Source organism: the organism of the source record quoted next (genome assembly GCF_019968955.1).
Source record: "MAG: Porospora cf. gigantea A chromosome Unknown PgA_NODE_33_length_63011_cov_353.023, whole genome shotgun sequence".
NCBI lineage: Eukaryota > Apicomplexa > Conoidasida > Eugregarinorida > Porosporidae > Porospora > Porospora cf. gigantea A.
Window position 1 is genome coordinate 1 of NW_027151630.1, and position 27,588 is coordinate 27,588.

The 27,588-nt window shown below is 54.6% G+C and overlaps 12 protein-coding genes across 19 annotated transcripts; 5 read left to right on the forward strand and 7 right to left on the reverse strand.

Annotated features, from left to right (window-relative positions):
• Positions 1 to 472: 472 nt before the first annotated feature.
• On the reverse strand, positions 473 to 1,362 carry KVP18_001985 (uncharacterized protein; the record flags this gene model as incomplete). Its single annotated transcript, XM_067952536.1, has 2 exons — positions 473 to 1,304; positions 1,331 to 1,362. The coding sequence occupies 2 exons, from the start codon at positions 1,360 to 1,362 to the stop codon at positions 473 to 475; spliced, it is 864 nt and encodes a 287-aa protein (XP_067809521.1).
• Positions 1,363 to 1,383: 21 nt separating this feature from the next.
• Positions 1,384 to 3,221, reverse strand: KVP18_001984 (uncharacterized protein; the record flags this gene model as incomplete). Of its 3 annotated transcripts, XM_067952533.1 has the most annotated exons (4): positions 1,384 to 1,583; positions 1,611 to 1,795; positions 1,837 to 2,591; positions 2,631 to 3,221. In XM_067952533.1, the coding sequence occupies 4 exons, from the start codon at positions 3,219 to 3,221 to the stop codon at positions 1,384 to 1,386; spliced, it is 1,731 nt and encodes a 576-aa protein (XP_067809518.1). The 3 variants fall into 3 exon arrangements, with proteins under 3 accessions (XP_067809518.1, XP_067809519.1, XP_067809520.1); XM_067952535.1 differs by lacking the exons at positions 1,384 to 1,583; positions 1,611 to 1,795 and having other exon boundaries at positions 1,800 to 2,591; XM_067952534.1 differs by lacking the exons at positions 1,837 to 2,591; positions 2,631 to 3,221 and having other exon boundaries at positions 1,384 to 1,791.
• A 190-nt stretch (positions 3,222 to 3,411) lies between these two features.
• On the forward strand, positions 3,412 to 4,542 carry KVP18_002004 (uncharacterized protein; the record flags this gene model as incomplete). The annotated part of the gene is made up of 1 exon (XM_067952568.1): positions 3,412 to 4,542. The coding sequence occupies one exon, from the start codon at positions 3,412 to 3,414 to the stop codon at positions 4,540 to 4,542; it is 1,131 nt and encodes a 376-aa protein (XP_067809553.1).
• A 140-nt stretch (positions 4,543 to 4,682) lies between these two features.
• KVP18_002003 (uncharacterized protein) lies at positions 4,683 to 5,228 on the reverse strand (the record flags this gene model as incomplete). The annotated part of the gene is made up of 1 exon (XM_067952567.1): positions 4,683 to 5,228. One exon carries the CDS (start codon positions 5,226 to 5,228, stop codon positions 4,683 to 4,685), a length of 546 nt encoding a protein of 181 aa, XP_067809552.1.
• A 76-nt stretch (positions 5,229 to 5,304) lies between these two features.
• KVP18_001992 (uncharacterized protein) lies at positions 5,305 to 17,187 on the reverse strand (the record flags this gene model as incomplete). Of its 3 annotated transcripts, none has more annotated exons than XM_067952550.1 (2): positions 5,305 to 5,826; positions 5,855 to 17,095. In XM_067952550.1, the coding sequence occupies 2 exons, from the start codon at positions 17,093 to 17,095 to the stop codon at positions 5,305 to 5,307; spliced, it is 11,763 nt and encodes a 3,920-aa protein (XP_067809535.1). The 3 variants fall into 3 exon arrangements, with proteins under 3 accessions (XP_067809535.1, XP_067809537.1, XP_067809536.1); XM_067952551.1 differs by having other exon boundaries at positions 5,786 to 16,993; positions 17,032 to 17,187; XM_067952552.1 differs by lacking the exon at positions 5,855 to 17,095 and having other exon boundaries at positions 5,305 to 5,784.
• A 26-nt stretch (positions 17,188 to 17,213) lies between these two features.
• Positions 17,214 to 18,488, forward strand: KVP18_001998 (uncharacterized protein; the record flags this gene model as incomplete). Its single annotated transcript, XM_067952560.1, has 1 exon — positions 17,214 to 18,488. One exon carries the CDS (start codon positions 17,214 to 17,216, stop codon positions 18,486 to 18,488), a length of 1,275 nt encoding a protein of 424 aa, XP_067809545.1.
• Positions 18,489 to 18,491: 3 nt separating this feature from the next.
• On the reverse strand, positions 18,492 to 21,651 carry KVP18_001990 (uncharacterized protein; the record flags this gene model as incomplete). 3 transcript variants are annotated; one of them, XM_067952546.1, is made up of 2 exons in its annotated part: positions 18,492 to 21,341; positions 21,370 to 21,651. In XM_067952546.1, the coding sequence occupies 2 exons, from the start codon at positions 21,649 to 21,651 to the stop codon at positions 18,492 to 18,494; spliced, it is 3,132 nt and encodes a 1,043-aa protein (XP_067809531.1). The 3 variants fall into 3 exon arrangements, with proteins under 3 accessions (XP_067809531.1, XP_067809530.1, XP_067809532.1); XM_067952545.1 differs by lacking the exon at positions 21,370 to 21,651 and having other exon boundaries at positions 18,492 to 21,287; XM_067952547.1 differs by having other exon boundaries at positions 21,292 to 21,651.
• Positions 21,652 to 21,765: 114 nt separating this feature from the next.
• On the reverse strand, positions 21,766 to 24,114 carry KVP18_001989 (uncharacterized protein; the record flags this gene model as incomplete). The annotated part of the gene is made up of 1 exon (XM_067952544.1): positions 21,766 to 24,114. One exon carries the CDS (start codon positions 24,112 to 24,114, stop codon positions 21,766 to 21,768), a length of 2,349 nt encoding a protein of 782 aa, XP_067809529.1.
• Positions 24,115 to 24,242: 128 nt separating this feature from the next.
• Positions 24,243 to 25,262, reverse strand: KVP18_001995 (uncharacterized protein; the record flags this gene model as incomplete). Of its 2 annotated transcripts, XM_067952556.1 has the most annotated exons (4): positions 24,243 to 24,527; positions 24,554 to 25,119; positions 25,148 to 25,228; positions 25,256 to 25,262. In XM_067952556.1, 4 exons carry the CDS (start codon positions 25,260 to 25,262, stop codon positions 24,243 to 24,245), a joined length of 939 nt encoding a protein of 312 aa, XP_067809541.1. The 2 variants fall into 2 exon arrangements, with proteins under 2 accessions (XP_067809541.1, XP_067809540.1); XM_067952555.1 differs by lacking the exons at positions 24,243 to 24,527; positions 25,148 to 25,228; positions 25,256 to 25,262 and having other exon boundaries at positions 24,542 to 25,033.
• Positions 25,263 to 25,546: 284 nt separating this feature from the next.
• On the forward strand, positions 25,547 to 26,350 carry KVP18_001988 (uncharacterized protein; the record flags this gene model as incomplete). Its single annotated transcript, XM_067952543.1, has 1 exon — positions 25,547 to 26,350. One exon carries the CDS (start codon positions 25,547 to 25,549, stop codon positions 26,348 to 26,350), a length of 804 nt encoding a protein of 267 aa, XP_067809528.1.
• A 62-nt stretch (positions 26,351 to 26,412) lies between these two features.
• Positions 26,413 to 27,009, forward strand: KVP18_001981 (uncharacterized protein; the record flags this gene model as incomplete). The annotated part of the gene is made up of 1 exon (XM_067952529.1): positions 26,413 to 27,009. One exon carries the CDS (start codon positions 26,413 to 26,415, stop codon positions 27,007 to 27,009), a length of 597 nt encoding a protein of 198 aa, XP_067809514.1.
• Positions 27,010 to 27,363: 354 nt separating this feature from the next.
• On the forward strand, positions 27,364 to 27,573 carry KVP18_001994 (uncharacterized protein; the record flags this gene model as incomplete). The annotated part of the gene is made up of 1 exon (XM_067952554.1): positions 27,364 to 27,573. The coding sequence occupies one exon, from the start codon at positions 27,364 to 27,366 to the stop codon at positions 27,571 to 27,573; it is 210 nt and encodes a 69-aa protein (XP_067809539.1).
• Positions 27,574 to 27,588: the final 15 nt, after the last annotated feature.

Sequence of the window (27,588 nt, forward strand, 5' to 3'; positions counted from 1 at the left end):
GCACCTGATTGTCACTTCTGGGGTGCCAGTCCTTCTGATCATTCGGGACGTTCTCCAGGCGTTTCAGTGCAGAGGATAACTTAACTTAAGCCGGAGGTCATCAGAGACCACGTTATCCGCTAGGAAGACCCCCTCCACGGCTGAGATCTGGGCCTCCTCGAGGGACTGTTTGGCACTTTGTAGTGATTGTTTCATCAAATACCTTGGTCGCCCAGTCAGGTTTACAGCGAATACCCATCATCAACCCCATAATGTTTTGTGGCCTGCCAGTGTTGTAGTCACCGCAAGAAAACGTGTCCTGCAACGCCTTTAAAGTCATCATTCCTTTCACTCAGCATTGACATTTGGACGTTATGCCCAGACATGTTTTTCAGATACCGTCGAGATTCGTTCTCCCATCTGAAGAAATTCTGTCTTCCCTGGAGATTCGTTCTCCCCCTGGAGCCACATTTTTCTACACGTTTGTTACGTGTCATCTGTACTGCACCGACGGAGGGTCGTAGTCGTCTTCGTGCTTCTTAAGGCCGCTCTTCGGCAGTGCCAACCTCGACTCGATCAAGCGGCAGTTCCGCTCGATTTTGTCCACCAACGCACTCGGTTCCAGCCACGAGAGGTCGGATTCCGGCTCGTGTCGGTGTCGGGTGTTTGAAGGGGGTACAGGAGGTCTAGAATCCCATTTCGGCGGCAGCCGCTCGGAGTGCGAAGCCTGCGTGCGTGTACGCGAAGCCTGCGTGCGTGTTGTGTGTAGGGGCCTCCGGGCTGGCTCTTCGTCGTCATACCTCTCGCTTATCGTCCGCCTAAGCGCGTCAATGTGTCCAGTGGACTCCGTTGACACGTCCCGGCGCCGTGCTAGGCAACACTGGCATCGGCCACAGGGGTAAGATGACTCCGGCGACATCGCCGACGAGAACCCTCGAATGGCGCTCAGGTCCACCAGAGGCAGCCTTGGAGGTAGGTGTACTGGCTTTATGGACACCTCCGCCCTTTGAACCATCTCCAGCGATTTGACTTCACCTTCCTTCGAGACCTGCGGTGCTAGAGCTTCCACTCGCCACTTCTTTCGTGTCTCTCTCGTCTGGATGAACCGAGCTGCCTCTTCCGTCATTGCCGCATGCATTTTCCTCGTTTCGGTCAGTTTTCGGTTGGTTTCGGACCTGTGTTCTCGCTTCCTCCTCTCCCAGTACTGTCTGGCGTCTTCCTGCTTATTCGCTTCGCCCTGCAGACGACGACATTCGGCGCGGTAGGTGCCCTCAGGCTTTTCCCTGAACGGACTCAAGGAGGGCTCACAACGACGCCTACGGTAGCTGTCTAAAGAGGAGCGCCGTCTCACTTTACTTTCGCACCCGAGGGAAGCCCCATCATTGCTATTGAATTAAGATTAATTTAGTCCTCAAAGAAACTCTCAGAGTCTTCTGGGATTTCGACGTCACTGGCATCATCAGATGCCGGAACAAGAAAATCGTCGCTTTGGTGGTTGCTACCGGCAGTCTCATCTTCTGCCTGAGCAATTCGGTCAGTAATTCTGAACAGGTCACAGTCTAAAGGCAGAAAAGCCAGCCGTGGGTCGCTCCTCACAGCGGCGTCTGCGTTAGCAGCCCCACGCAACTCACTAAAATCGTGGGCAGACAACGTCCTTGTCACGGACACCTCCGTCATCTCCTCCAGCAACTCCTTCATGAACGCCTCGACGGCGTGTGCTAGGGCGTCTACTGCCCCTTTGGAGAGACGCATGTCGTCATCCAGACATTTCCGCGCCACAGTGGCTACGCGCCCTATCGGCAGACTAGGCATTTTTCTAATTACTGTGAAACCATTAGTGGCTCCGACTCAACCAACTGGAGCCACTGCTCAGCGTGGCTCTGTTTGCCAGTTACAACTTCTTCTGTCGTCTCCACCCCTTCATGTGGCGGGTGGTGCGGGTGGTGCGTGTGGTGCGTGTGGTTAGTGTGTTCTGCGTGCGGGGTAGGGGTGTCGTCGGCGACCAGGCGCCCGACGATGTCGAAGAAGGACTCCGGTCTGTCCTCTGGTACCATATGTCCGCTAGCGTAAACTCTATAGAAGGTCGCCGAAGCGTCAGAGTCCTTTGCTGTCGCCGCCATCACCTCTCCAAAGGCGGCCTCGGGGCCCTGCCACTTTGTAAAGCCTTCAGAGCAGTCGAATTCTTCGCAAAACCACGCGAGGCCGCCCATATAGTTGCAGATGAAGTCCTGGTCCCCGTAGTATAACGCCACCTTGATCCTCTTCGCCAGCTCAGCATAGACCGGCGCCATATTAACCGTGTAATCGTTTTTGCGGTACTCAGTCAGCATCATCTTGCAGAGTGTGAACTCTCTATCGGGCTTCAGGTTGAGGATGTTTTTCACTGTGCTATTGTTGAGGAAGTGCTCGATGCTAGCGAAGGACGCAGAGTGACGACGCCGAACATCATAAACGTCGAAGGGTCTGTCGGTGTCCTCCAAGAGCGCCTGATCTAGGAGTTCGCACAGGAGCATGCCTGTCAACGCGAGCCCCTCCATCATCACCATGCTCTCACAAGCCTTAAAAGCCTGTCCATAAGGCGAGACGCTCTCGTGGCGCAGCAGGCCTACGGACTGGAACGCAAGTCAATGGTGCAGGCTGGCAGTACTTACCTCGAGGTATTTGGGTCCTTCTCCAGCGGACTTTCTGAGATTGACGAAGCCGTTGCCAACGCCAATACCTTTCAAATTCACGTTGGGATAGTCTCGCAGCAGCGCAGTGCTTATAGAGGGTATATAGTGACCTGCATAACTTTCGCCGAGGATGTAGAACGGCAGCTTCGTAAGGTGGTGCTTCTGCAGAATAGTGTTGACAGCGAACGATGCATCACGGCCGAGCTCGTCTCCGTTGCGCGGTTCCCCACCACTGCTGGCTTTCGCCAGGCCAACCCCGACTGGCTGGTCCAAGTAGATCACGTGGCCCAGCTTATGCAAGGAAAAGTCGTTGGAGACGAGGGTTGCGCCGTCGTCAAGGAGACCGAAAGGTCCGTTTTCAGAGAAAGCACCCTCCATAGAGCTGCAACCGGGGCCTCCATTCAACCACAAAAACACTGGCGCAGGCTCTGGCTTCTCCGACTGAACCAGCAAGTAGAACACATCGTCTTTGTCATGGTGTAGCGGAACGTAGTCGGTGTGAATTTCAACCCCGAGCAACTTCTTGCTCCATGTAGCGGTCAGCAATGTCAAAACGTAACCATGACGCATAGCGGCAATAAATGCAAGAAATCTTTCGTATCGTGATGGGATGCTGGTTTCATCAAGCCAAAAACTGTCATTCCGGCAACTCCGGTAGAGCTGTCTGTTTCATATCTCTGCAGGAAGAAGTCGGACTACGGCATGCTATGTGATTCGCCAGGCTCCGTTCTCTGATGGTGCACTGCTCATTTCCGTGTGCATGCTGCTCTGGATCATTTTGCTGTCACAGGCGAGGACTGCAGCGCTAGAGCATAGATGCTATGCAGATGAAAGCGTGCTGTTGCGTGGAGTCGTAAAAGGTAGATTCGACGCCTTCGGGATGATTCTGCTGTATAAAGACTCATGTCCTGGAGAGTTGGCTGTGAAGGCGTTACACGACCGCATCCAGGTCGCTTGTGTCAAAGGACAGGAAATCGTCGAGTGCAAGGGGAAGTGCCCGGTGACGTCAGAGTTTTACAGGAATCCAGAGAAATGGAACTCGCTGGGATGCGAGGAGTGGCTGTCGGTATCCCCATCAGACGTGCTTGCCGACTACACTGGAGTCAGGTCTGCGGCCTGTTACTCAGGTCTCGTGCGTGGCAACCCCGACATGTGCGGCAACCCGGAGCTTTTCGCGTGCGTCAGCCCGAGTAGTGTGGATGTCTTGTGGGTCGGGAACCCCAATATGCACGTATGGGCCCAACTCATGCGGCTTGCTCCGGACTGCCCGTCAGGTATTCTCGGAGTCAACGAACCCATGCCTGGTCTGGCTCTCGTGGGGTGTGTCACAGGATCTGAGGAGGGGAACTGTCATGGAGTTTGCTCTACCCTTGATGCGTTCACAGAGCAGGCCACGCTAGTCAAGAACATCGGCTGTCAAGGCGCCGGATTCCGGTCTATTGATGCTACCACCTTCATTCAGCATTTCCACAAAGGACTCCCTACACAAAACTGCTTCGCATCGTTGGCGGAGTACGACTGGGTACGAATCAGCAAGGCTTGCACTGCCACCGCTGTTGCTGAGCGGGTAGCTAACCGAGTCGTTATGGACTTAGCGACTACAGTAATACCGACCACCGTCATCACTGCAGCTTCGACGTTCACTAGGGCAGTCAACTCTGCAACTTCGACGTTCACAAGAACAGTCATCATCCCTCAAGCGACAGGTTACGCCGCGTCCCTGCTTCCATATTCAAGCCAGGTCTGGATTCCTATTCTGGCAGCGGTTTGCCTCGGTCTAGGTATGACTACCATCGGCTTAGCGCTGGTGCTTGTTAGCCACGACAACCACGTGCACGTCGCTACCTTACGCGAGAAGGCCCCTGTTGTCTTGCCGACTACGTCAGTCTAAAAAAGCTTCTCGTGGTCCTTAGGCAGAAGGTAGAACGATGAAGAACGTTTACTAGCGACACAGTTTAGATCGTGTAGATGGTGAAATACCAGTACTAGCGACGCAGTTTAGAAGGTGAAATTCCGGTACATACATTGATATCACTGGCTGCTAGTGCGAAACTGAACACGTTTCAGGAGGAATTGGCAGAGAGCCTTCGAGTGTCGCTCTACGAGCTCGGACACCAGCATCTGCTCGCGGGTCCCGCAGTTGTCGATCACCGCCATTAACTCCTCATTCTGCATTCGGGACACCTTCACTACGACGACAGAGGAAGTCTGAACGTCCTCTATGTCGCTCGAGCACGAACTTGTGTCGTATGCCGTTGACTTTTGCACGCCTTTCCTGCGTGGCTTTGGTTCGTAGTCGCTATCCTTCCTCATCCTCTTAGCGCGGTGGGTTTCGCCGTACCGCCGAGATCGGTGGTTCTCCTCGTTGTATTGTGCCCTGAGACTTTCCATTTGGGCGACAATGCCTTCAGCCATGTTGGGAAAACAGCTTCGTGGTTCCCATGTATTGTCCTCGGCAGGGTACCCCACCCATTTCACAAGGAAAAGGTCCTTGCCGTTCTCCACTTTGTACCCGACGATGGCCTCCACATCATAAAGCGGGTTCTCCTCTTCAGTCTTCTTCGCTTTTCTGGGCATCCCGATAATATTCTACATTTTCAATCCACATCATGAAAACGACTCTTAATCGCTGCCCCACTAATAGGTTCCTCACTCAAACAAAACCGAACCCTTCGTTGCCCTCCGTAATTGCCTGCATCATTTTCCTCTGCAGCTGAGCTTTCGAGCTGTACACCGGCAGATCGAGCTGGTTGAAGCACGTGTGTGCTGTTGGTAGTCGGTCTTCGCCGTGGCACTTGTGAATGTTCAGCTTTTGGGGCCCGCGCATGCCCATGAGGTTGACGAATCCGCCGAGCGGCACCTTGCTGGTGCCGGTGACAAACTGAACGAACATAGCCAAGTGCTTCTGGTCCATCTCAGAGAGGCATTCCCAGAACCAGACTATCAACTGTTGAGTCGTGACGTAGTTGACGTACTCCGTGTTGTTACGGAGATCAGCGACGTCGATCTCTGGACATCCACTTATCAACAGTTCGAGTTCCTTATCCGTGAACATGGAGATCAACCGTTTAGGGACCACTTCGTAGAAGCCATCCAAGAAGTTGCGCATTTGGGTCTCTATAGACTTGAACATTTTATACTCGCAGAATAGGCGTATGTACTCCTCCTTTGTTGCCTGTATGATAGTTTCCCCAATATCTCACGTCTGTGACGGGAATGTTCGCCCCCCCAGGAATCAGCTCTTCGGTCTTCACGTCGCCGAAGTCGTTGCGCTCGACAGAGAACGACAGCTCTAGCCCTATGTCGGCCAGCTTATGGCCTCGAATCATCTGCAGGTTACGGTAAAAGTCGGGTTCCACAGCCTCCAGGTCTTCTTGTTTGAGGTCTCTCCCAACGATCGATTTGTAGATTGACCGTGTGAAGTAGGCATCCATGTGGTGCCCGTCATAGGCGCACTTAGCAATCACCCTCCCCACGAAACGGAAGAACTCCATGTCTTGCACGTTGACTCCTGATGCTGGGTTAGGACTGTTGAACTCAGCCTTGTCCCCCAGCCGAGTAAACAGGGCGTAGTCTGGGTTGAAGATTTCCTTGGAGAGTATCGAGTACCACTCTTTGGTGAGCCCGCCTCCGTCCACGCCTTCCTCTCCTTGGAAATGCACCACCAACCGGCCTCGGAGCAAGTCAGCGTTGTTATGAACCTGGTAGTAGCTATCAGTGAAGACGCTCTCTCGCCGAACCGTCAAGCGGAGCGTGTCAGTGGACCGGCTCTTCAGCTGCTTCACGCGGGATCGGAAGTAGGCCACCTTGTTGTCGAAGGACACACACAAGGGCACGATCCGCAGCAGCGACAACGCACAACTGGGACTGTGGACAGAGCCGAACTTTATCTTGGAGTTGATAATGTCTTTGCGTTTCATGCAGAACTGGGCAATGCGTCTATGCCGCTCGTTCATGTGGTTCGTCGAGCTCTCACCTGAAGCATCCTTGAGGCGCTTCTCGAAAAGCTCAATCCCCTTATTAGGGCCCAACAGATCCCGATTGTCAACCAGATCAAGAGGGGTCACCTCCTTCAAATCAGAGTCAGCGGCCAGACAGACCTGACTTCCCACGAGCAGCACATTGAGCACGTTCAAAGCCTGAAGGAGGCAAACCGCGTTGACTGAAGGCCTTCTGAGCCACCCATCAGCGTCGACTCCACGGTGTGGTGACCCGAGGTCGGTCGGTAGGTCCGGGGGCACATCGGAGTCGTCAGACAGACTTCTGATGTCCTCGCTGTTCGCTGAGCTGCCGTCGGACACGGAGTCCCCGGCGGCCGAGGCAGTGGGTTCTAGGTCGCCTTCGAAGGACTCGAACAGTGCGTCCAGCGCTAGCCAGATCTCTTGCATGGGCTGGTCAAGGATGGAGACATACATGGCCAGAGGCTCCGCTGGCGACTTCAGAGGGCTGCAGATCGTGGCGAGTGACGTGACGAACCGAGAGAACAACTGGGAGTACTGGTCAATTTCCCGAGAGCGTGCGATAGCGCCGTTGGGGTTCTTCAGGCTTAACAGGAGCCGTCGCGCCATCTCGCTTAGTCGCACCGCAGCTAGGCGGAGCTCCATCAGAACCCACTCCTGATGGGCTGGGTGTCCAAGCATCTCCGTTATGATACGAGCCAAAATCTTCACCAATGTTCCTCCGCTAGACCCGTGAAGCAGTGCAACGCTTCTAGCGCTGAGTCCTGCCTCGCTGACGCCAGTGAGAAACTGGACGATGTGGACGCCGGAGGACGGCTCAATAGCGCAGAGAATGGACTCTTCGAGAGGAATCTGGCTCTCATCTGGCGACTTTGAGGCCCGACTCGAGTCGGGCTGGGAGTTAGGGAACTCCTCTGCACCCTCCTCCTCCTCCTCTACCTCCTCGACGGCTTCTTCATCGTTCGGCTCATCGAACGCCCTGGAGGTCACGTCCTTGTTAGCCTTCGATAGCACCAGCGATTTGATGGATTCCACCAGCTGCAGGACGTGATGGGGTGATGAGAGGATCAGCGGCGAGGTCAGCAAGTCCAGCAGTCGGTTAATGTGAGCTCTTGGTCTTCGCTCTTCCATACGGCTCTTCTTCCGTTTCATTTCATTGATGTGGACAGAATCCTGCTCACTCTCCATCTCGAACGGGACGGGACTCGATTGGCAAAAAAACCGGCTTGCCTCGCTGGAGACCTGTATGAGTGACCTCAGGTGCTCCAATGCGCGGTAGACGCTGATGGTAGCCACGATGCCCCGGCGGACTACAGGCGAGCTGCTGTTGATCGTCGAAAGCGCCGAATGTGATCGCGGGTCATCAAGAGACGTCAAAATGAACTCGCTCGGAAAGTCGACCGACGCGACCTTCGCGCTGGTATCTGACCTCCTGCCCGCAGCTAACAGAAGGAGGTGCAAGACGGCACTTCGCCCTGCGGGGTGACTCATGACTAGGGAGGACAAAACCAGGTGCATCTCCTTTCGAGAAACCTGTCGTCGGATGAGCAGGAATCGGCAGAGGGCAACAGTCGTCTCGGTGCTGAGTGGAGGGTTCAGCGCTTCTGACGTTTGTCGACGCCAGTGCTCTGGGATCGGCAGTGGTGCATTTCCAGTCTCTTGGGCCAGCTCCCCCAGCAGCTGGTCACGGAACGGCCGGTGCCGTATGGCTGTCGTCGAGAAGCGGTCCATGTCTAGACCCGTGGGGAAGCGTTGGAACATCTGCAACGTTCTCTCTGGCGGAGGATGGTAACTCCTGTGATGGCGAGGACTAGTCATATCGAGAACTGAAATCAAATGAGACGCGAACTGGGAAAAGCACTCACGTCCTCCGCCGGCCTGTCTCAGATGCGCCGTAGGTGCAAGAAGCTCCACCAGCGGTGCGTGGTCTTCGTAGTTTAACACCACTTGTGGGGCTCGGACAGTTCGATCCAGCTCATGAATGTTGTTGGTTTGGATGTTGGCGGCTTCGTCTTGGATCTCTTGTGGAAGGGTACGAAGAAAAGCGGAGGACGCGGAGCCTAGCACTTCTATCCGCGTGACGGGGTCTAGACTAGCGATGAAGGTCGCATTACTCTCGTCGATCATGTCGACGCCGGCATCTGCTGGATCTACCCGGCGAAGCTCTTGTCTCACAATCTCCGGAACGGAGTAAAAAAACGCGCGGCGAATGTCTTCAATGCGAAAGGGGCTACCAAGCCATGCTGGTATCTCAGCCTCGTCATCTTCGGTAGCCTCACCTTCGGTTTCAGGCAAAGATCCGTTGTTGGCAAGGGCTTCCCCCGCCGTGTTCTCGGCAGTCTGCGTTCCTTCTTCCGCTCCCAATTCAGTCTGGGTGGCCTCGTCGATGGACTCTCGTCCTTGACCTTCCATTTCGGCGGCGAAGTTAACCGCCGTCTCGTGGTTGCTGAGGTTCAGGCATTGCATCTCCCGAATCCGTCCCAGGCTGATGTCGTTCAAGCTGACAGTGAAGGCCTCGTTCCGAACGTCAGCTGGAAGTTCAGCCATTACAGTAGGATCCACACCGCTGACTTCCAGTAGTTGTAGACAACTCAGGCCAAGCATGAACGCTAAAGGTCTGATCTCCTCGCAGTCGAAGGACAAGTCGTTGGTCGCCGCGTCCTCTGCACGAGCTGCTGCCTGCAGATGCACCCACGTTGCCTCGCCAGCATCATCCACCGCGGGCACCTCGAAGTCGGAATCGCCCGCCTCAGGTTCACCTGCCTCCGGTTCCCCCTCCTCCTCGCTGCCCGACTGGACTCCATTGGAGAAGCTCACAACTGGGTTCGCCCAGTCGACAGTGCCAGCAAGACCCTCTAGCTGCGTGTCGGATTGCAGCTCGCTCTCGTCGTCAGAATCGCGAATCTGAGGTTCTACAATCATTTCTGACTCGAACTCGTCCTCGGGCTCTGTACGCTCCACCATGTTTAGCACGTTGCCCCGCCCGATAAGCAGGTGGAGTATCGAGAACGGGTCCCTGCTGCGGAGCTCGTCGTCGTTGGCTTCGTGGGGGAGAGGAGGAGGTCGCATGGGTGTATCCTCAGAGTCGGAGCTCGAGAACGCGTCTCCATTTTCCGAATCTCCACTGTCCTCTTCCCACACATCAACATCCTCGTCATCTTCGTCGTCATCTCCAAAGTCTTCTGACTCACTTCCTACCGTCATGCTCTCCATCTCGGACAGCACACTAGTGACGTCCCCATTTTCGTTGAGATCGGACAGGCCCGCAAGAATGTCCACCTCCTCAACTTGGCACGTAGTTTCTTTCGCCCGCAGTTTGCAGCTCTCAGGCAGGCATAGGCTGGAGAGGCTCTTGATTAGTCCGTTCGTCAGCACTGCACTATCCTCGCGGTAGGCGTCGAGAGAGATTACGATTTTGGATAGGGACTGCCTTAAGGCCTCACACAGAGGGTAAGGAATCCGTTCGGAAGGCTCATCTGAAGTATCGCTGGGAATGACATTCAGTAAGCCGTTGAGGATGGCACAGTAGGCAAAAACGCTGGTTACGTAGCGCCACGGCTCCGCTGTGTTGCGGCTTGCAACCAGCGACTGCAGATCTGGCAGGAGGTCGTGCAGCATTCGCAGGCCTGTAGGTCTGCTGTGGCTCGCAATCTCAGCCAATACGTTGGAAACAGCGATGATGGTCTTCACGGCGGGGCGGTGAGGGTCCGCCGCCTTGCTTCCTGCAGGGATGGGCGCTTCCCCCAGCACGTCAGATAGGACGGGATTGGCTAGAAGCGGTGCACACGGGTCCTCGCCTGTGAATAGCAGGCGGTCACAAAGCTCAGGGTTATTCGCGTTGATCAGTACCGTAAGCGCACGGCGAAGGCACCGAACCAGAGGGCTCGGGAGGCTGCGGGATTCCGCATCGTCAGACGGCACGCGTGCGTTGCTGGAGCGGACGACACAAGGCATGCTAGAGTCTGAAGACTCCTCTAGGGCCGCTTCTACGGTGCCTAGGAGGCCACCAGCGTCCTTCAAAGCGTCATTGTTGATGGCTGGCGACTTCGTAAAGAAAGCGCTGAGCTTCGGGTGGTTTTGGACCAACCTTCTCATACGACGGAATAGAGCCTCAGCGTCCAATGAAAACGGAAACTGCAGACAGAGCTTGGACTTCGTAGGTAGCCACTGACAAGCGCAAGAGTAGAAGAGGGCGTCCGGATGAATCGACAGCGGAGGTGGCGACAGCCTGAGCGCCGCTTGTAGGTTCAGATAGAGGCCGGTGTAGTCGCAAAGCGTTGTCAGCACTGACCAGATCGCGAGGTTGATTCGGCTTGACTTGTCCATCTGTTTCCTAATGCGTTTACCTGCTGGGGTCTCTGTCAGCCGACGCTTTCGTTCTTCGAGAGGGGCCAACTTTGCAGTCATATCGCTGGTGTCGATGTTGAGTGCGACTTGAAGCACGTCGACCTGGTACGGACCCAGCCTTATCCCATTGTCAGAGAGGAGCTCCAGGATGTTTTCCAGTTTGAGGGACTGCGACGACTGCAGCGACGACCTGCTGGAGTCTGCCTCATCAGGGAGCGCGGGTAAGACCTTAGTCAGGGCGCAGTCCTTGGAGGTGCCCCCGAGTTTGTACACCACTGTGGACTCTGTTAGTTGGCATGACTGGGCAACGTTCGACGCGAAGTAATCTTGAACGAAGTCAACTAGCTGTGTGAAGTCGCAGGAAGCAGTCCTCGGCAGTCGCAGCAGCAGGCCAACTCCCCCTCCAAAGGACGACGACAACCCTGCCGGTTGATACCGCAGAAACTGGAGAGCCAGCTGGGTGGAGGTCAGCAGTGGCACCACAGTCACCATGGCAGCGGTGATACACGCAGAGTCGCCGCCTGGGAAGTGATGTATAGTGTCCAGAGCACTATCCACCAGCTTAGATTTCCAGGGGGACTTCGGGGCCTTTAATGGGTCCTCTGACGTTAGGCTCTCAATCCAATCAGAAGTCTCAAGGTATGCTATAGACTGGCACAGGGCCAACCACAGAAGCGTCAGCCACGAGGGAGGCGTCGAAGCGACGCGTAACCCTCCAGGGGGCACGGTCTCATATACCGTTGGGGACCTCGACCAGTTGCTGTCCTCAGTCCCCTGAGACAGCACTGACTGGACCTTCTTGACCATGCTGACGTTCTCCATCAGGTAGTGGAAGGGAAGCGAGGGAAGCAAGGCGTGCATGGGTGCAACCAAGCCTGCCGGCACTGTGAAGTAACCCGCTGGCGTCGGAGGCGTCGGAACGACACGCCCAAGCGAGATGTAGCCCTTGCGCTGAAGTCCCAACTCCGCATCCATCGTCTTGTGTGTTGCGGTGAAGACGTGAAGGATGTCGCAGAGTAAGCGTGCGACAGAGCTCCAGCTGACGTCATTCTCCTGTCTTTGGGCGATGAGAAGACTCTGTATGACGCTGTGAAGCGTGCGATGAACCACGTTAGCCTGGTAAACGCTTTGAAGGTCGAAAAGCGAGTGAGGAACCTGCAATGCCTTAGTAGGGCAGTCAGAGGCCAGGCACGGCTCCTCCGTTCGGAGGAACATGTCATCAGAGAACACCGGATGAACGGAAGGACCCACGTATACCTCCTCCACATGCCCAACGCCCGGCAGTCTGAAATGACGGCACACCTCCTGAATCTCCGATGTCAACCACTCGGTATATGGCCGGCTAGCGCGAGCCACTGGAGGTGGCAAGACCAACACCGCCTTCTCCATCTTAGCCACTATGGTGGCAAGCGTTTTCAGAACCTTGACGAGGCGGGCAGCATCATGCTCCACTGGCGTCATTCCCTCCGTGGCCTCCGTCAATCCGTTGTGGATGACCTCGACGTGGCAAGGGTGAAGGAACATGGTGTCAGAGTAGAGACTCAAAAGGTGCTCGCTGAGGAACGTGATGCTTTGCTGCACCTTCTGGGCGTCGAAGCGGGAAGCGGAGTCGTTGACCCCTCCGGGGACGCTGAGGACGAGAGTCACGTCTTCTGTGAACGTATCATTGGCTGGGAGTGCGACCCCCTCCACACTGTAGGAGTTCCTTGACAAAAGAACGGCGTTGTGGCCGACACGGAGGAGGCAGGCCAGGAACATATGGGGAATGCGTTGAAGAATCACGTTCTTTGCGATTGTCGCCATAGACGGCTTAGGCTGTAGGGGGGGAGGGCTCACCAAGAAGTACTTCGAGAGGTCATTGCACAGGACAGACACAACTTCCACGATGGTAGCCTTCACTTCCTCCGCAGGGGGAAAGACGGCAGCGAGTTCCACAGCCGCTTGCGGTTGCAGGACCGTCTTTTGGTAATTGGTGATCTGCTCGAGGAAAAAAAGAGAGCCGCGTAGCGACTTGCTTGCGATGTCGTAGGCGCCTGGAACTTCGCAGACGGGGACCGCAATGGCCCATTGCACCATTTCTGTCAGAGATTCTCGCCATTCCGCAGAGCAATCCACACAGGCTCCGTCTATCAGGTCCTCCACCGTGAGGTACTGCTCTGGTTGGGGACCCACGACTTCCTTGTATCTGGACTCCTGCTTCTTCGCGGGACAGCCGTCACTCAACAACGGCGCAGCAGCGTCGAGGAAGGGACGCCTTTCAGCAGAGGATCGGACCCACGAAGGCTGCTGCGAGGCCGTCGCAGCGATAGCCTCGTACCTCACCGCAGCGATGCACATGGCCATATGAACCTGCAAGCAGTAGTTTACGGCGGACAGGAGAAGGCGGGCGCCTCCAGCGCCAACAAAAGCACCGAAAGGTAGAAGGAGCTTATTTCTCTCGTCGACGACGACACGATAGAGGATATCCATGGAGTCGGTCACGTATCGTGCCATCTGAAGCGGGCTGATAACCGAAGGCGCCGCCTTGAAGGCGTCATACGGTCCGGGCACGAGAGGGATTCGTTTCAGCGACGAAGCGCAAACACGAGCAATCGTGAGTGCATTACTGAAGAAAGCTGGCCACGATCGCTCTATTTCGCCATGCACGCCCATGGTTGTCCAGGTGGCTCGAGATATGAAGGTCCGAAGCGTAGAGCAGACGATTCGCATGGTTTCCTTAACGACGGTTCCAGAGGTTCCAACTGATGGGTTTTCAAAAGACGACAGGTCGGACATCTCGTCAGATTGATGCAGGTAGCGAACCTTGCCTGGTACCGCAAACTTCAACGTGGGCTCCAGCGACAGATTAGGCCATGAGAAACACCACTCCGCCAATGTAGACCAGTAATAGGACTTGTGAGATAGGGCGTTGTGGGGAACAGCGACAGAGTCGTGAGGATTGGAGTAGGACTCCAGGTGGGTGGACCACTTCCTCGCTCTCATGGCAGGGGGGTCGTGACACGAGGCCTTCGTGGCGGCTGCTAGGAGGCTCGGTTGGTCAGTGCGACAATTGTGGGCTTGACCCGAGAGACGAAACAAGATTCCAGGGAGTAATTCCACCAGTAGCTTAAGTGGCTCCTTTAATGTGTCCATCATCCGGAGTTTGGAAGATCCATGGAAGTCCTTGAAAGCCAGCACGACGAAGAAGCAGGTGTCTAGAGAGCTGTAGTGACCGACAAGTTCAGTTCGGAGCCGAACCAGTCTATCGTAGGCCTCCTTTGTCAGATTTGTACTGGGGTCAAATTCCGAAGGCAGCCAAGCGTATTGCAGCTCTGTTGGAAACGAGTCGATTTCCGATAGTAGGTCCATACAGCGCTTCAGAGCAAATTGCATATGTGAAAAGAATGGCACCATCACCGTGGAATTCGCGGTGGCTGCCTGCTTCACCAGAAACTTCTTCACCAGCTGCCCTGCAGGATGTCCATTCAGGGAGTGACAGACGCAGGGCGGAAAGACGGTGGCGTAGGCCCCGCTGTCCATCGGCAGCGCTCCCAGCACCTGCAGCACCATCACGCTGTACGCGCCTACTGTCAAGTCCGAGGAGCAGGTAGACATCATGCGGCAAAAGTGAGCAAACCGGTCAACGATGTACAGGTGTGGGGGATCCATCACCAGCTGGAAGGATCCGACGGTGGCAAGGCGTGGTTCGGTATTCCAGCTCAGCAAGGACTCGACCTCGTTGAATGTGGTCTGGAGGCCCTTGGGTTGCCAGGACGGAACGGTCTGCACAAGATCCTTAAACCGCGTCAGCTGGTCGTTCAGACACTGTTGGAAGATGGGCTGCATCGCAGGAAGCTGCCTAACAATGCTGTCTGCGCTCTGCCCAATGTGCATGGCCAATTCAGTCATCCGCTCCAGCCTCATACACTCCACGTGAGTGCACCCTTCAACAAGAAGTCGGAACAACTTGTGGTCTGTGCTGGCTAGGTACTCAAACGCGCCCTGATAGACGTAGAGAGACTGCACACAAGGCGCAACCTGCGGAAATACCTCATCACAAAGGATGTTCTGTACCTCGGCATTGTCCACGAGGGCAGGCAGAATGCCAAGGTCCGCCAGCGTCGTGACCACAGTGGGGTCCTCTGAACACAGGTCGGTTAAAAGATTGATGTTGTTGCCGTAGACTGTCAAGCCGTACATCGGCGGATGTTGAAACACACGCTTCATCAGCTCACCGTGGTAGCCGTGGCAAGATTGGAACCTCACGGATGCTGGGTGTCTTGAGAGGATGGGAGTGTCCATCGATATCACCACGATGCTGAATGCAGCCTCGTGCTCTTCTTGCCTCAACCAAAATTGACACGCGCGTTCATAGGTCTCCGTGGACATCCCCACAGGCTGTGGAGCGCCAGGACACAGCAATGCGCTTTCGTCGCGAATTTCATCAGCGGTTAACGTTTCAGGTCGACGGCTTCGACTCATTCGGTACAGTTCAAAGCTTTCTCTGGCGGCTAGGACGTCCCGAAGACCACAGGAGACCACTATAGGACTGGATCCCTGAAGCGACCTCATAGCACCAAGCACTGCCTTGGCGTAAGCCAAGTGTGTCACTCGCAGCAGCTGGACGAAGACGCTGACGATATGCCGGTTACGCATCAGGAATGAGGTTCCCATATTGGCGAGGTGTGCATGCACCGCATAGAACAGGTGTGCTAAACGGTCAAGCAGGTCGCCATGCAGCCTTGTCAACTCACAGGGTGCAGGCCCGCGAGACCGGTTGAAGTAGGCGTCCACGTCCAAGTCGTCTTCAAGCATAGGTACGTGATCCAGACCGTCCCGCCGACTAACAGGTGTAAGAGGTGTGGAGATTTGGTCCCTGATGATCGGTAAGATCTTGTCGCATACGCTAACGTGGCGGCAGTAATCAGGTCCTTCAGCTTGCCAATCCTCCTGATTTACGAGGTCAGCCGTGTCTGGAAGCCGTAAGTAGAAAAAGATGATGCTGGAAATCAGGCCGTTCGGTTCGTTAACGCCGAGACTCTGGATTGTCAGCTGAGGTTGAAGTCGTTCAACTGCAAAAGACGTCCAAATGTCCAGAATGATCCGGAGAGTGCTGATTGCGAGCTGGTCATGACGTCCAAGGAAGAATATGGCTTCTTCCGGTATTGAGGGGTAGCTGGACGTGAGGAACGAGTTCATCTGCTCCGTGTTGCTGAGAATCATCATGTAGATGGCCATTAATCGGACGTCACTCATCAGGCGCCGTAGCTTACGACTCGAACGTATGGCAAGAGTCGTTACCGTTAGTTGAATCTCGAGCTGTACACATTCGGGAAGGCTGTACCGCGACACTACCTCGCGTGTCTTCTTCAGGATGCGGCGGTGATCCTCCGGTGTAGTGAAAGCAGCGTCGGAGAGAACAGTCTTGCACATTAGCTCGGTGAAAGGAATCTCCAACACTGGTAGCGATCCCGAAGCGGAGTTGAAGACAAATTCTAACCTGCGAAGATGGCTGGGAACTTGCCTCAACAGATCGACGCCGGCGGGAGCTGAGTAGAAACTGAACGTAGATCCCTCGAGGTGGCCGTCTTCAGAGCTGGTCAGGCAGCCCAATGGAGGTTGACTCAGCGCATGAAGTCTCATCTGCATCTCCTGATACATCTTCGTTTCCATCAGGTCTGATGGCCGTCCAAACGACAAAGCTGTGAAGCTCAAGACTCGGAGAGCCTCGTATACCAGCAGCATATTCTCCGATGAGAGAATGCACATTACAGGATGAATCCACTGAACTCCTGACTGTCCCAATACGTTTTCTAATATTAGGCTGAGCACTCGAAGAACCACCAAGATGTCATCATCCTGGCATTGGCAACCAGCTTGACAGAGTACGCAGCCTAACCTGGGTGTCACAGGTGTAGGTGGGATTCGGTATTCGTCGGGGATTTGCTCTATGGGAGCGTCTAAGTCCACCAGAAGCCCCTTCTTCTTGGCGTAGCAGTTCAGGATTCCATCGAATCTATTCAGAAGCGGGGCCCAAAAGTAGAGGTGCGTTTGGAACTGAAAACAGATGAGACGGAAATAGCTCGAGCACCTACCCCAATGTCCCACGTCCACAGTTTGAATCCCCGTAAATGCCTCATGAGCTCCTTGCCGTCGCATTCGGACAGCTGCTGAACGATCTGTCTCTCGACTTTGGTCAGGTTGGGTAGACCCAGCCGTTGCTGGTCTACTCGAGGAGCTTCTATAGGCATCAGATGAAAATTCGAAAATACTGAGGATGACTGTCGCTTCGGCTCTTCAACGGGCCCCAGCTTCGTTGTCAATATTCTCTCGGTGTGTTAGTCTTGCCCTAATTACGGTGGCCCTCTGCGTCAACGGGACGGACCATGACCCTGTGGTCGACACATCGCATCTCTACGAGCCCACTCTCTACCGCACTCGCTGGTTGGTCCCACTTGCCAACTGGGATGGCGAGTATTTTCTTCACATGGCGTCCGAAGGTGCCTACCAAGAACTCCACACCACGGCTTTTTACCCGGGATATCCGTGGTTGATGCGGTTGGTTAAGCCGCCGTCACTGCCACTCTTAGAGACGGGACTACTACTTAACGTCGTGCTTCAGTTCCTCGCGTGTCAACTGCTCTTTCGATGGGTCCAACGCCGTGCCTCCGAGCGAATTGCCACTGTGGCCTGCCTTTTGTACTGCTTCGGACCCAACTCTGTCTTCCAATCCGCTCTCTACAACCACAATCTGTTCGATTGTCTCTGCTTTGGAGCCGCTTGCTGCTTGGACGGAGACTCGCCGTGGGCAGCAGCCACCCTCGGGTTGTTAGCTACGGTTACCAGGAGCAACGGTCTCCTCTTTCTGTTTCCACTCTTCTTTTGGACGCTATTTTCGTCGCCTATACTTTACAAAAAGGCGTCCATCAGTGATTTCTTCGTACACTGGACGTCGGCTGCGGCGCAGGCAACGGCGGTTGTCATGCCCTACATCGGTCTGTTGGGTACAGGCTACGAACAGTTCTGTGCTGGAGGGCCAGGCCTCCGGTTAGAATCCCTCCCACTTGACATGCTACGAGGATTCAGCACATTTGTGTATATTGTCGTCAAGGCGCCTCCCCCTCCAGCAACTGCCTTTCGAGACTTCTGCTCATCCCGCTGGCCCAGCATCTACGACTATATTCAGTCAGAGTACTGGAATGTAGGGTTCCTCTCCTATTGGAAGTTCAGCAAGGCTGATCGCTTCCTAGCGGCAGCCCCCGTCTACGCGTCCGTAGGTCTAGCCTTGCGCCTGCATGTGTCGACGCGGAAGCAGTGGGTCTCCGTTGACACTGGGCATTTGCTGTCTTCGGCGCTTTTCACATTGATTCTTCTGATGAAGTTTAATGTCGAGATCGTAAGTCGCGCGCTCTCATCTCAGCCGCTGGTGTACTTGGCGTTGGCGGAGTTCGCGATATCAAGGCCAAAACATGGAAGGTTTCTTCTGTTCTGGGCCATTCTCCTGTACATAATCGGCCACTTCTACTTCGTTTGGTGGATGCCCTTCACCTGATCTTCACCAGCCCGCATCTTCGATCGACTGCATCTGTGCTCCGCCCTCAGCGAACTCCCTTCTTGCCTTCACCCTCCTGTAGAAGATGGGACAGTCACGAGAAGTGCAGATGATGTCGTTGAAGACAGACCCTTGACATCGTTGGCACTCAGTCCACAACGCGTGGAAGGTATTTTCCTTATCACAATGGGTGCGTATTTTGTCCAGAACCACCTCTGTCTCCCTGTCACTCTTTCGGCACTGAGCACACATGACCTCAACCCCTGAAGGCATTGCCACCCTGCACCCTAAGCAGAGCTTCTTGACAGAGCCAAACCGCGACGCCCACTTTGTGGAGGTGTTGACTTTGATGTCTCGAGTGTGTTCTCCACTGAACAGCGACTCGGGGTCCGGTAACACGGCTTCGAAAATACGCATAACAGGGTTCTTCATGCTGTCCAGATAGTAGGCAGTGTCAATCGCCAAGTTATTCTCGAGAACGAACAGCGGGTCCTCTGCGCGGTCGTACTGGGGCTGGTTCTTGGCTCCAGCCGTGATCACATAATCAATGCGGTCTCCGACATTGGGCGCGGAAGAAGGGTCTCGTAGCTTCAGCTTCTTTTGCAGCTCTATGTGGGCCAGCTTCCCGGCGTACTCATCCTTGCCAATGCTCTTGCAGAGGACAAGGTCAGCCATGTCGATCTTCGACTGCAGCAAATCCGACACCACCTGCTTCACTTTCGCCACAGCCTTCTCTTTGCTGCCTTCAATCAGCAGCAGTTTGAGCGCCTCATCCACTGTCGTCTGCACCATCCGGCAGAAATCACGACGAACGGTCTCGATTCCCTTGCAATCCATCTTGTCGTACTTGTGGGGATTCGTCCACAGAAGTCCAGCGTAACGCTTCTTGTTCATGAGAAGATACGGGAAGAAGCACTTCTCGAATTCGAGCTTGATGGGCTTCACGAACTGCTGCGAAACGAAATCCGCAGCCTCTACACCTAGCTCCATACACTTCTTCAGGTCGTCAATCCTGAAGTCAATCATCACCGAATCGGTGTCACCATAGATTACGTGAGCGTCAGACGGGTAGCCGTGAGCCACCGTGAATTTCGACTCCACTTGCTCCCGAGTGAAGTCGATCATCTGGCGGCCAAATCCGGTGATAGACGTCGAGATCTCCAGGCATGGCATCTGGCCGCCGGCAGTGGCACCGGTGTATCCGTAAACAGAGTTCGCGGAAATTTTCAGGGCGAGTTGCCGCCCATTGAGTACCATGCAAGTCATAGGATCCTTGCTGACAGCCATCTGCTTCTTCGCTCTGGATCTGGCGCTGATGAGGTCCGTAACAATCCTAGGAAGGAGCCCTTGCTTGACGTGGCTCTTGACAAAGTAGGCCCCTACAGGCGTTTGTGTGTAGTCCTCCTCTCTTAGGTTCCCGCGATCCTCAGCACGAAGCAAGGTGGTGTAGCACAAGTTGTGGGCCATCATGATCGAGGGATACAAGGAGGCAAAGTCCAGTGTTGTGATGGGTCGCTGGTAGTAGCCCTTTTCAGGCTCCAGAACGGTGGCACCCTCGTACTTTGCAGTGTCGCCGCCGGATCGCTCACTGGGCATGATGTAGTGCTCCTCCTTGCCGCGTCTCAGAATTTGAGACGTCACTTTTATTTGTTGACCGCGAGTAAGGAGAAATGACATTGGAGTTCCTGTAACCCGAGCCATCTCAACCATATTGTACACGACTAGGAGTTTGTCCATCAGCCGGATGGGCAGCACAGCATCCTTCAGGCAGTAGCTGGCCAGGCGTCTACGATCATCAGGGCGGCAGCTGTCGAACAGGTCGCCTATCATTGAGTAGTGGACGTCTTCCTTCTGCTCATTGAGGAAGTGGCCTGACACAAAGTTCAAGGTGTAGGACTTCAGCTTGTGCTCGCGGCGAGTAACGTCAAGCATGTCGAGGGAAACGCGCCCCATCATACTGATGTCCTTGTTCTCGTGTGTGCCGTAGGCTCGGGTACTCAGCACGGATTTCGTAATACGACTCTGAACATCGATGAAACGCCCGAGGTACGTAAATTTGGAAGTCTTTAGTCTCGATGCCCTAACCATCAAATAGTTGAGGTCGAAGTTGAAGCAGTTCCACCCGGTAATGATGTCTGGATCGGTGAAGCGGACCAGCTCTGCCCATGCCTCCAAAAGCAGTCTTTCGTCAGTGAACCAAGCCAGGATAGAACCCGGCACGTTGGAGGTCTCCCTCAAGCTTAGGATGACCTGAGCGATCGGCTCAGACCGACCCATTTCTTTCACAACGCTGGCGATGGTGATGACGGGGTCGTTTTCGGGCTGTGGAAATCCCTTAGCCTTCATAGCGACACACTCTATGTCAAAGCTCATGATTCGGAGGCCAGCTGGAATTCGCTGCCACTCGCCTTCAGGTGGAACTGCTTCCAAATGCTCCATGAGAATATCCGCTTCAAACGAACATCTTGAGAGTTTAGGGTTGTTTCTCGTTGGGTCCGAAGACCTCAACATCCAGTGTTTCTCATGAATCCGAAACCAACTACACCCGTCCATATCCTTGTCGATCAGAAAACGCAAGGTTGCTGGAACGCCGCTTTCAAAAGTTACGAACCCAATGTTGCCGAAGGGCCCCCTTACTTGCCCCTTCTCAATGGCTGTCCGACAACCACTAATCATCCTGGGGTCGGCCACTTTCACCTTGTAGTAGGGCTTCAGCCCACCAGTCACGGAAAATCCTCGAAGACTTTGCTTCTGTACAACCTCAACGCTTAGAATCCGCCTACTAACGTGAGCGTACATGCCGTTAGCCTTCAGCAAATCGTCCAAACAGCGGCCCAAAGCCTCTGGATCCTCCTGTGTAAGCGCTCGCCCCAACACTCACGTTAGCCTCATCGACGGCCACATAGAAATACGGCTGAAACCCCCAAACATGAAGCGCCACGCACATTCCGGCGTCTGTAACGCCAAACAACGTCACTCTCGGCACAGAATCCAGCCCAACTTGTCTGGCCTTCACGACTGCAGGCGCCGATGCCATGGCGCACTCGAGGTCCGTGAGAAAAACGCACAGCTGAGTCTCGGGGGCCACCGGTGGACGACCCTGGCCCTGGAGAAGATGCTGGTACTGGCGGAATTCAGCCTCATTCGTCACTGGGAGGCTCATACGTCTTTAGCGTGTAATTTATGCTATTACGAGGTCGTGGGAACACACGCAGAGCAACAGCGGAAATAACGCCTTTAGAGATACCTCTCAAATCTATATGCAGGTTTCGAGTTGTCATTGCGCACGCAACTGCTTGATAAGCGTGGTCCTATCCGTACGGGGCGCTGCTCGCCCCCTCACCCGCTTAGATCCGGAGAGCGTCGCCAGAGACGCGTCGGGAGCCTCGTCTGGCACCTCCACATTGGTGTCGGCTAACACCACATCGTCCTCCTCCAAATCGGCTTGTGCGTCTGATGACCGCAGAATGTGGTCCAGGGAGTCCTTTTGTCGTTGGGAGGAGGCGTAAATCAGGCGCTCCTGGCTGAGAGGAAAGATGCTCATCGGAAGTACCTTATACGAGTAGCCCTGGTCGATAATGAATTGCTGCCTCTTATCGGCGTAGGCCATCTCCTGAGTGTCCTTCGACACCAACGAGTAAAAAAAGGCGTTGAACTCCTCGTTGGGGTTTGAGTGCGGCTTGGGTCGAAGAATACGTCCAAGTCGCTGTGCTTCCTGCCTTCTTGATGCGAAGTTGAAGGAGATTTGAATGACGACATTCGCACACGGTATATCGATGGCGTTGTCTCCAACCTTCGAGAGGAATACGCAGTTGAACTTCGACGAGGTTTTGAATTTATGGATGATCAGCATCCGCTCCTGCATGGTCACTTCGCCACTAATGTAAGGTCTTTTCAGGGTGAATGCGACTTCCTTCAACGCGAAGAGGTTATCACTAAAGACGATGACCTTGTCGCCTCTTTCCTCGTGAAATCGAACCAGAAACTCGCACACCATCAGCTTGTTAGGGTTCAAGACCCACAGCTTTCTTTGTTTAGCATGCGGAGCAGTCAGATAGGCCCGATAGAATTCTGCTGTCATAGGACACCACACTTCCGAACATTGCACTCTAGCCAGGTATCCCAGATTCTGCAACTCCAACCAGTTCGCTTCATACAGCTTGGGGCCAATCAGCCACTGGAGGTCGTGAATAAGCTCGTCCTCGCGTACGAGGGTAGCGGTTAAACCAAGTCTGCAATGACTCTTGACGATGTCGTTGATCCGCCGGAAAGCAGGGGCCGGCGCGAATTGTACCTCGTCGAACACGAGCAGCCCCCACTCGCGATCGCGAATCTGTTGTATTATTCGTTCCGCCATCTCGGATCTTTTGCCGCTGAACGCAAGCATCGTGTACGTTGAACACACAATTGCAGCGCCGTCGTCAGGCAACAGGACCTTGCTGCCGGCTGTCAGAGCCACGACGCGACTGGTGTCCACGGTCGTGAAGTCCAGAAAGGACCTTCGCCATTGGTCCACTGCCACACTGCTGGACGTGAGACACATAACGCTTTTGCGGATGGTTGTGGCGGCTGTGATGCCGGTGAGTGTCTTGCCGGCGCCACAAGGCAGCACAATGATTCCAGAGCGCGCTCTACCATTGCCAAACATTTTTCGCAGCGCTCTCTCCTGGTAGTAGCGGACTTTCGTTGTGGACTTTAGCGAAATACTCAGGTTGGCGTTCCGGGTATCCTTGCGGAAGTCATACTCCGAAACCAACGGACGGTTGACATCGTTCAGCGCCGCTTCCATAACCTGCTGAATTCGGTCTTCTCTGACCTCGAAAGAGAACACCTTCGAACCTGTAGACTCTTCAGGGATCTCCGAGGCCGTGTCCTCGCCCTCCTTCGTCAGCTGGAATCCCAAAGCGTTGGGGTCCAGCGTCGGTGCGTCTGTACTTTGAAAGTCATCCTTCACCTTGGTGGGATCGATGACTGACCTAATAGCCAAAGTATTCCTAATCCTAGCCTCTGATACTGTTGGAGACCTCAGCATACTCTCCAAATCCTCTCGAGATGGTCCTTCAATGTAATACTTCGTGTCTCGCAAAACAAGTTTAACACGGCCAAAGCAGATGGATGCTTGCCTCATCATATGGCAAAACGAGTCTGGGAGCTCATTTTTGGAGAACTTTCGAAGACCGGACAGAATGGATTCGATGTCGACACCCACTGATATAGCCGCGTACAGACTAAAGACCGTCACTTGGAATTCGTGAACGCTAGTGGGGCGACTTAGCGGTTCTGCGATGGTGACCATGAAATCTGACACCTTAGGGGACGTTGGATGAAACGTTTCCAGCACAATGTACCCTGTGGGGCATACGATCAGAGGCCTATTCCTACTGTCAGGGTGGAAAACCAAACCGCTAAAGTTCTTCAGATGACCGTGCTCCTGATAGGCTGTGTCCGCTGCCAGCGGCAGAGCGTCAGTGGTGCCCTTGCCTGGCCGAGCGAAGTTCGTCTTGGGTTGATCGAGGCAAGGGCGCTTGGCCTCGGGGGCAGCGACACAGCGCTTCATGGCCTCCTCATCGGCTAGGCGTTTCTTGAGGCCTGAGATGTTGAGGGTCACTTTGGGAGCCGCCTCCATCTCACCTCGAGAATTGCGGATTAACTAGAAAGATACGCGCGGTTCAGCAGAAAGATACACAACAAAGAATGAGAGGTAAAAAATAGACGCTGTCGTTTGCACATACTTCATTTTCACGATGCCACTGGCTAGTGTCGCGCGCAAAATTTTGAGAGCCGTCGTTTACGCTGCCTTGGCGCCTCCTCGATGGTTACGTCGAGGACATGAGCTGGCACCGAGTAAGGCATCAAGCTTGCCCGTTCTAGCATGAAGCTCGCGATGTCGCCTTGCCTAATGATGGCCTGCACGGCGCTCATGGACTCGCGCCAATAACGTCCCGTACATGGGACGCCCAACGCCACGAAGATCCAGGCGGGGCCATCCCGTTGAATATATCCCATGATACATCCCGATTCCGACCCGCCCTGGGAGAGCTGTGTGAGAGTCATTACCCCCTCACCAGGAACCTGCAGAGCTCACTGCCGTCACTGGCTTGCGTTAACCTGACCACACTCCGCTTGACGTCTTGCAGACTCTTGCTCTCGGTGAAGATGTGCACCATGATGACGATGTGCTGCACCTGCGCGTCGACCTTGGTCAGACGGATAGTCATCTCCTCGTCGTCGCCACGGCCACGACCTGTGAAGTTGTCCTTGGAGATCTCGACAGCACCATCGTCACTCATGGGTCTCTTGAAGAATATTTTGTCATGAAGGTCTCCCTCCCTGTCCAGCATGACGGCACTAACATCGAGATCTACAGCGTCATCTCGCATCCGCGACACAAGATCCCAAGACAACCCGACTTGAAGTACAGTTTCGTGTTGAGGAATCCGCATCGTACTCCCACGGATGAGGTTGAACAGCAGGGAGCTGCCGGCATTCGGCAGCTCTGGCATCATCGTCGTGATGACGTCGCGTACTCTAGGGAGGTTGTCCATTAGATGCGACGCCTGAATTGCATGTGTTTCGCATTCAAACTTCAGACCGCTGGTTGAAAAATTGAGGGCTACCACACTACTTCCCGCTGCGTGTCTCGCTTCATTCCCACTCACGAAATGGCAGCCCGAGCGCGATAGTGTGGCTTTGCATCAGCTCGCCGTCGTCAACGAACTCCACAAGTACCTCTGGAAGGGCTGCTTATCAAGTGACCCATGACCTACGCTCCATCTTCGAAAGATGACTTCCAGAGGATGCGAAAGCCAAAACACACACCAGTTGGACGTCTTTAGGTATGAGGTTAGTGTGGACATTCAATAAATGCCCCTGTTGATCTGCACACACAATTGCACGACCTAGGGCCCAGCGGTTCTCTAAATGGCAAGCATCTATCAACCGCCCATGAACATCCACCACCACTGCTTGCAGCTGCAGAGCTGGATGCTTTAGAACCCCAACGTTCACTAAAGAACAGGGTGGTGCGAGGCAATGCTCCATATTTCGGGAATTCAGCCATGGCTAGTCGCACTCCGCTGCTTTCGGCGGAGCAATTCAACCTCAACAGTGACATCTACAAAGTCTACCAGAAGATCGTCGACGACACCGTACAGAGGGCGTCAGCCAAACACAATCCGAAGGTGCTGCAGGAGTTAAAGGTTCGTTGGTTGGCGCATCTGCAGCAGCACATATCTCTGAACAGCCAACAGCCGCAACCCACCACTCCTGATCTTTGTCAACCCAGTAACGTACCCGACTTGGTATCCTTCTTTTCCGGGTCAGACAAGAAGGCTTCGGTTTTCCAGGTTCCCAACCTCAAGACTATTGGCACGCCGAAGTCCAAGGCAGCTCCGCCAAGACCGGAGAAGAAGGTGGGACCTATGCGATCTCAACCGGCGGCCACCATCAACGATGCCCCGCCATCTGTGCCTCCGCCAGCCAAAAAGTTCGCGATGAACCTTAACAACATGCCGTCTCCTTCTGTGGCGGAGCCCGAAGAGGATTGGGGAGATTGGGACGAATGGGAGGCCACGGAACAGAAGCCTGACAAGTCCTTGGTGGACCGGTTAGCACAGGCCTCTATGGTACGAGAGGGTTATTCTCCCGACGACGATAGCAGTCTCGGTGGCGTTTCTGATCTTGACGACGACGAGCCTCCCTTCCAGGACATGGCCATCGCGACATTCGAAGCGGTTCACCGACCGCACAGCAAGAAAGCTCACCAGAGAGGCAAGTGGCGTCTGCATCTCAAGCACGGAGTTCTACGTATCGAGAATCACGAGGTTCCGTTCAATTCATTGGTGGGTGAACTCGACTTCTAGACATCAAGTTTGCGACGTTTATTGGCTGCCTGGAGTACAAGGTGTAGCATATTTCTATTATAATGCAGTACTTTGACGGGGTATTGTTCTGCGTTCTCGCGGCAGCTGCTGAGCACCATGACAACATATCTATGGAAAGACAAGTTTCGACTTCAGCCGTCGCGTCTACCGCTTCCGTCTCGTCCGCCAACGACTCAACTGAAGTTTCCGTCGTGGCTTCCGACTCACGAACAACGCCCAGCGATTCGATCTCGTGCAGTTCCAGCTGCAACGATGACATCTGCGGAAGTATCGACGAATGGGGCATGTTTTGGTCGTACTCGCACCAGAAATGCTACTACTGGAACGGGACCGGACCTTCCACATGGGAAGTCCCCGCAGTGTTTGCAGGAGTACCAGTATTCGAGGGACCCAAGACATTGTCCATGTGCGCTGAGGGCTGCGTTGAGAAGCCTTGCGTCACCATTGGGGGATGGTCAGAGTATTACCAACCTCGTAACCATCGGTGTTTTTATTCCAAAGGCAACAAGGCGATGTGGGAGCTACCGTTATCGTTTTTTGCCACTTCCACAGACGTTGATAGCAACGGGTGTTGTCATCAGAACCTGCTTTCTGCCAGTCTCATTATTTTGTTGTGTTTCGTTTATACGGGAATTTGATGATTTCAATGGATTCCGAAGGAAGGTCACACGAAGGTCGTCACTCAAAGAAAAAGGAGCGTCGACCTAAAATACGGGAGACTAGAAGGAAGGAGTACTCTTCAGACGACCGAGTTAGGCGCCGCCGGCGTCGCAAAGAAACCTCAAGTTCGTCTCGCCACCGGCGTCGTGGAAAAGAAGACTCGAGTTCATCTAGGCGCGCTCGTCGACGCAAGGAGCGTCGTCGGCGGCACACATCAGAGTCCTCCTCAACTTCCAGGCGCCACAGAAGGCGCGACAAACGAGTGGATTCCGCTCGATACTCTAATCGCAAAACCAAGGACAGGGACAGCAGGCACCATAGTGATGTAAGCTATGGTGGAAGAGGCGGATTCGGTGGAGGGCCCGACAGAGGCGGATACGGTGGAGGGCCGGAAAGAGGCGGATACGGTGGAGGGCCGGAAAGAGGCGGATACGGTGGGAATCGAGGTTACGGCGGGGACGCCTATGTGGGTAACTTCGCAGACGTGGCCCCTGACGCTCCTACAGATTGGGGCGTCTCATTTCGCAAGAACTTTTACATAGAACATGTAGAAATCA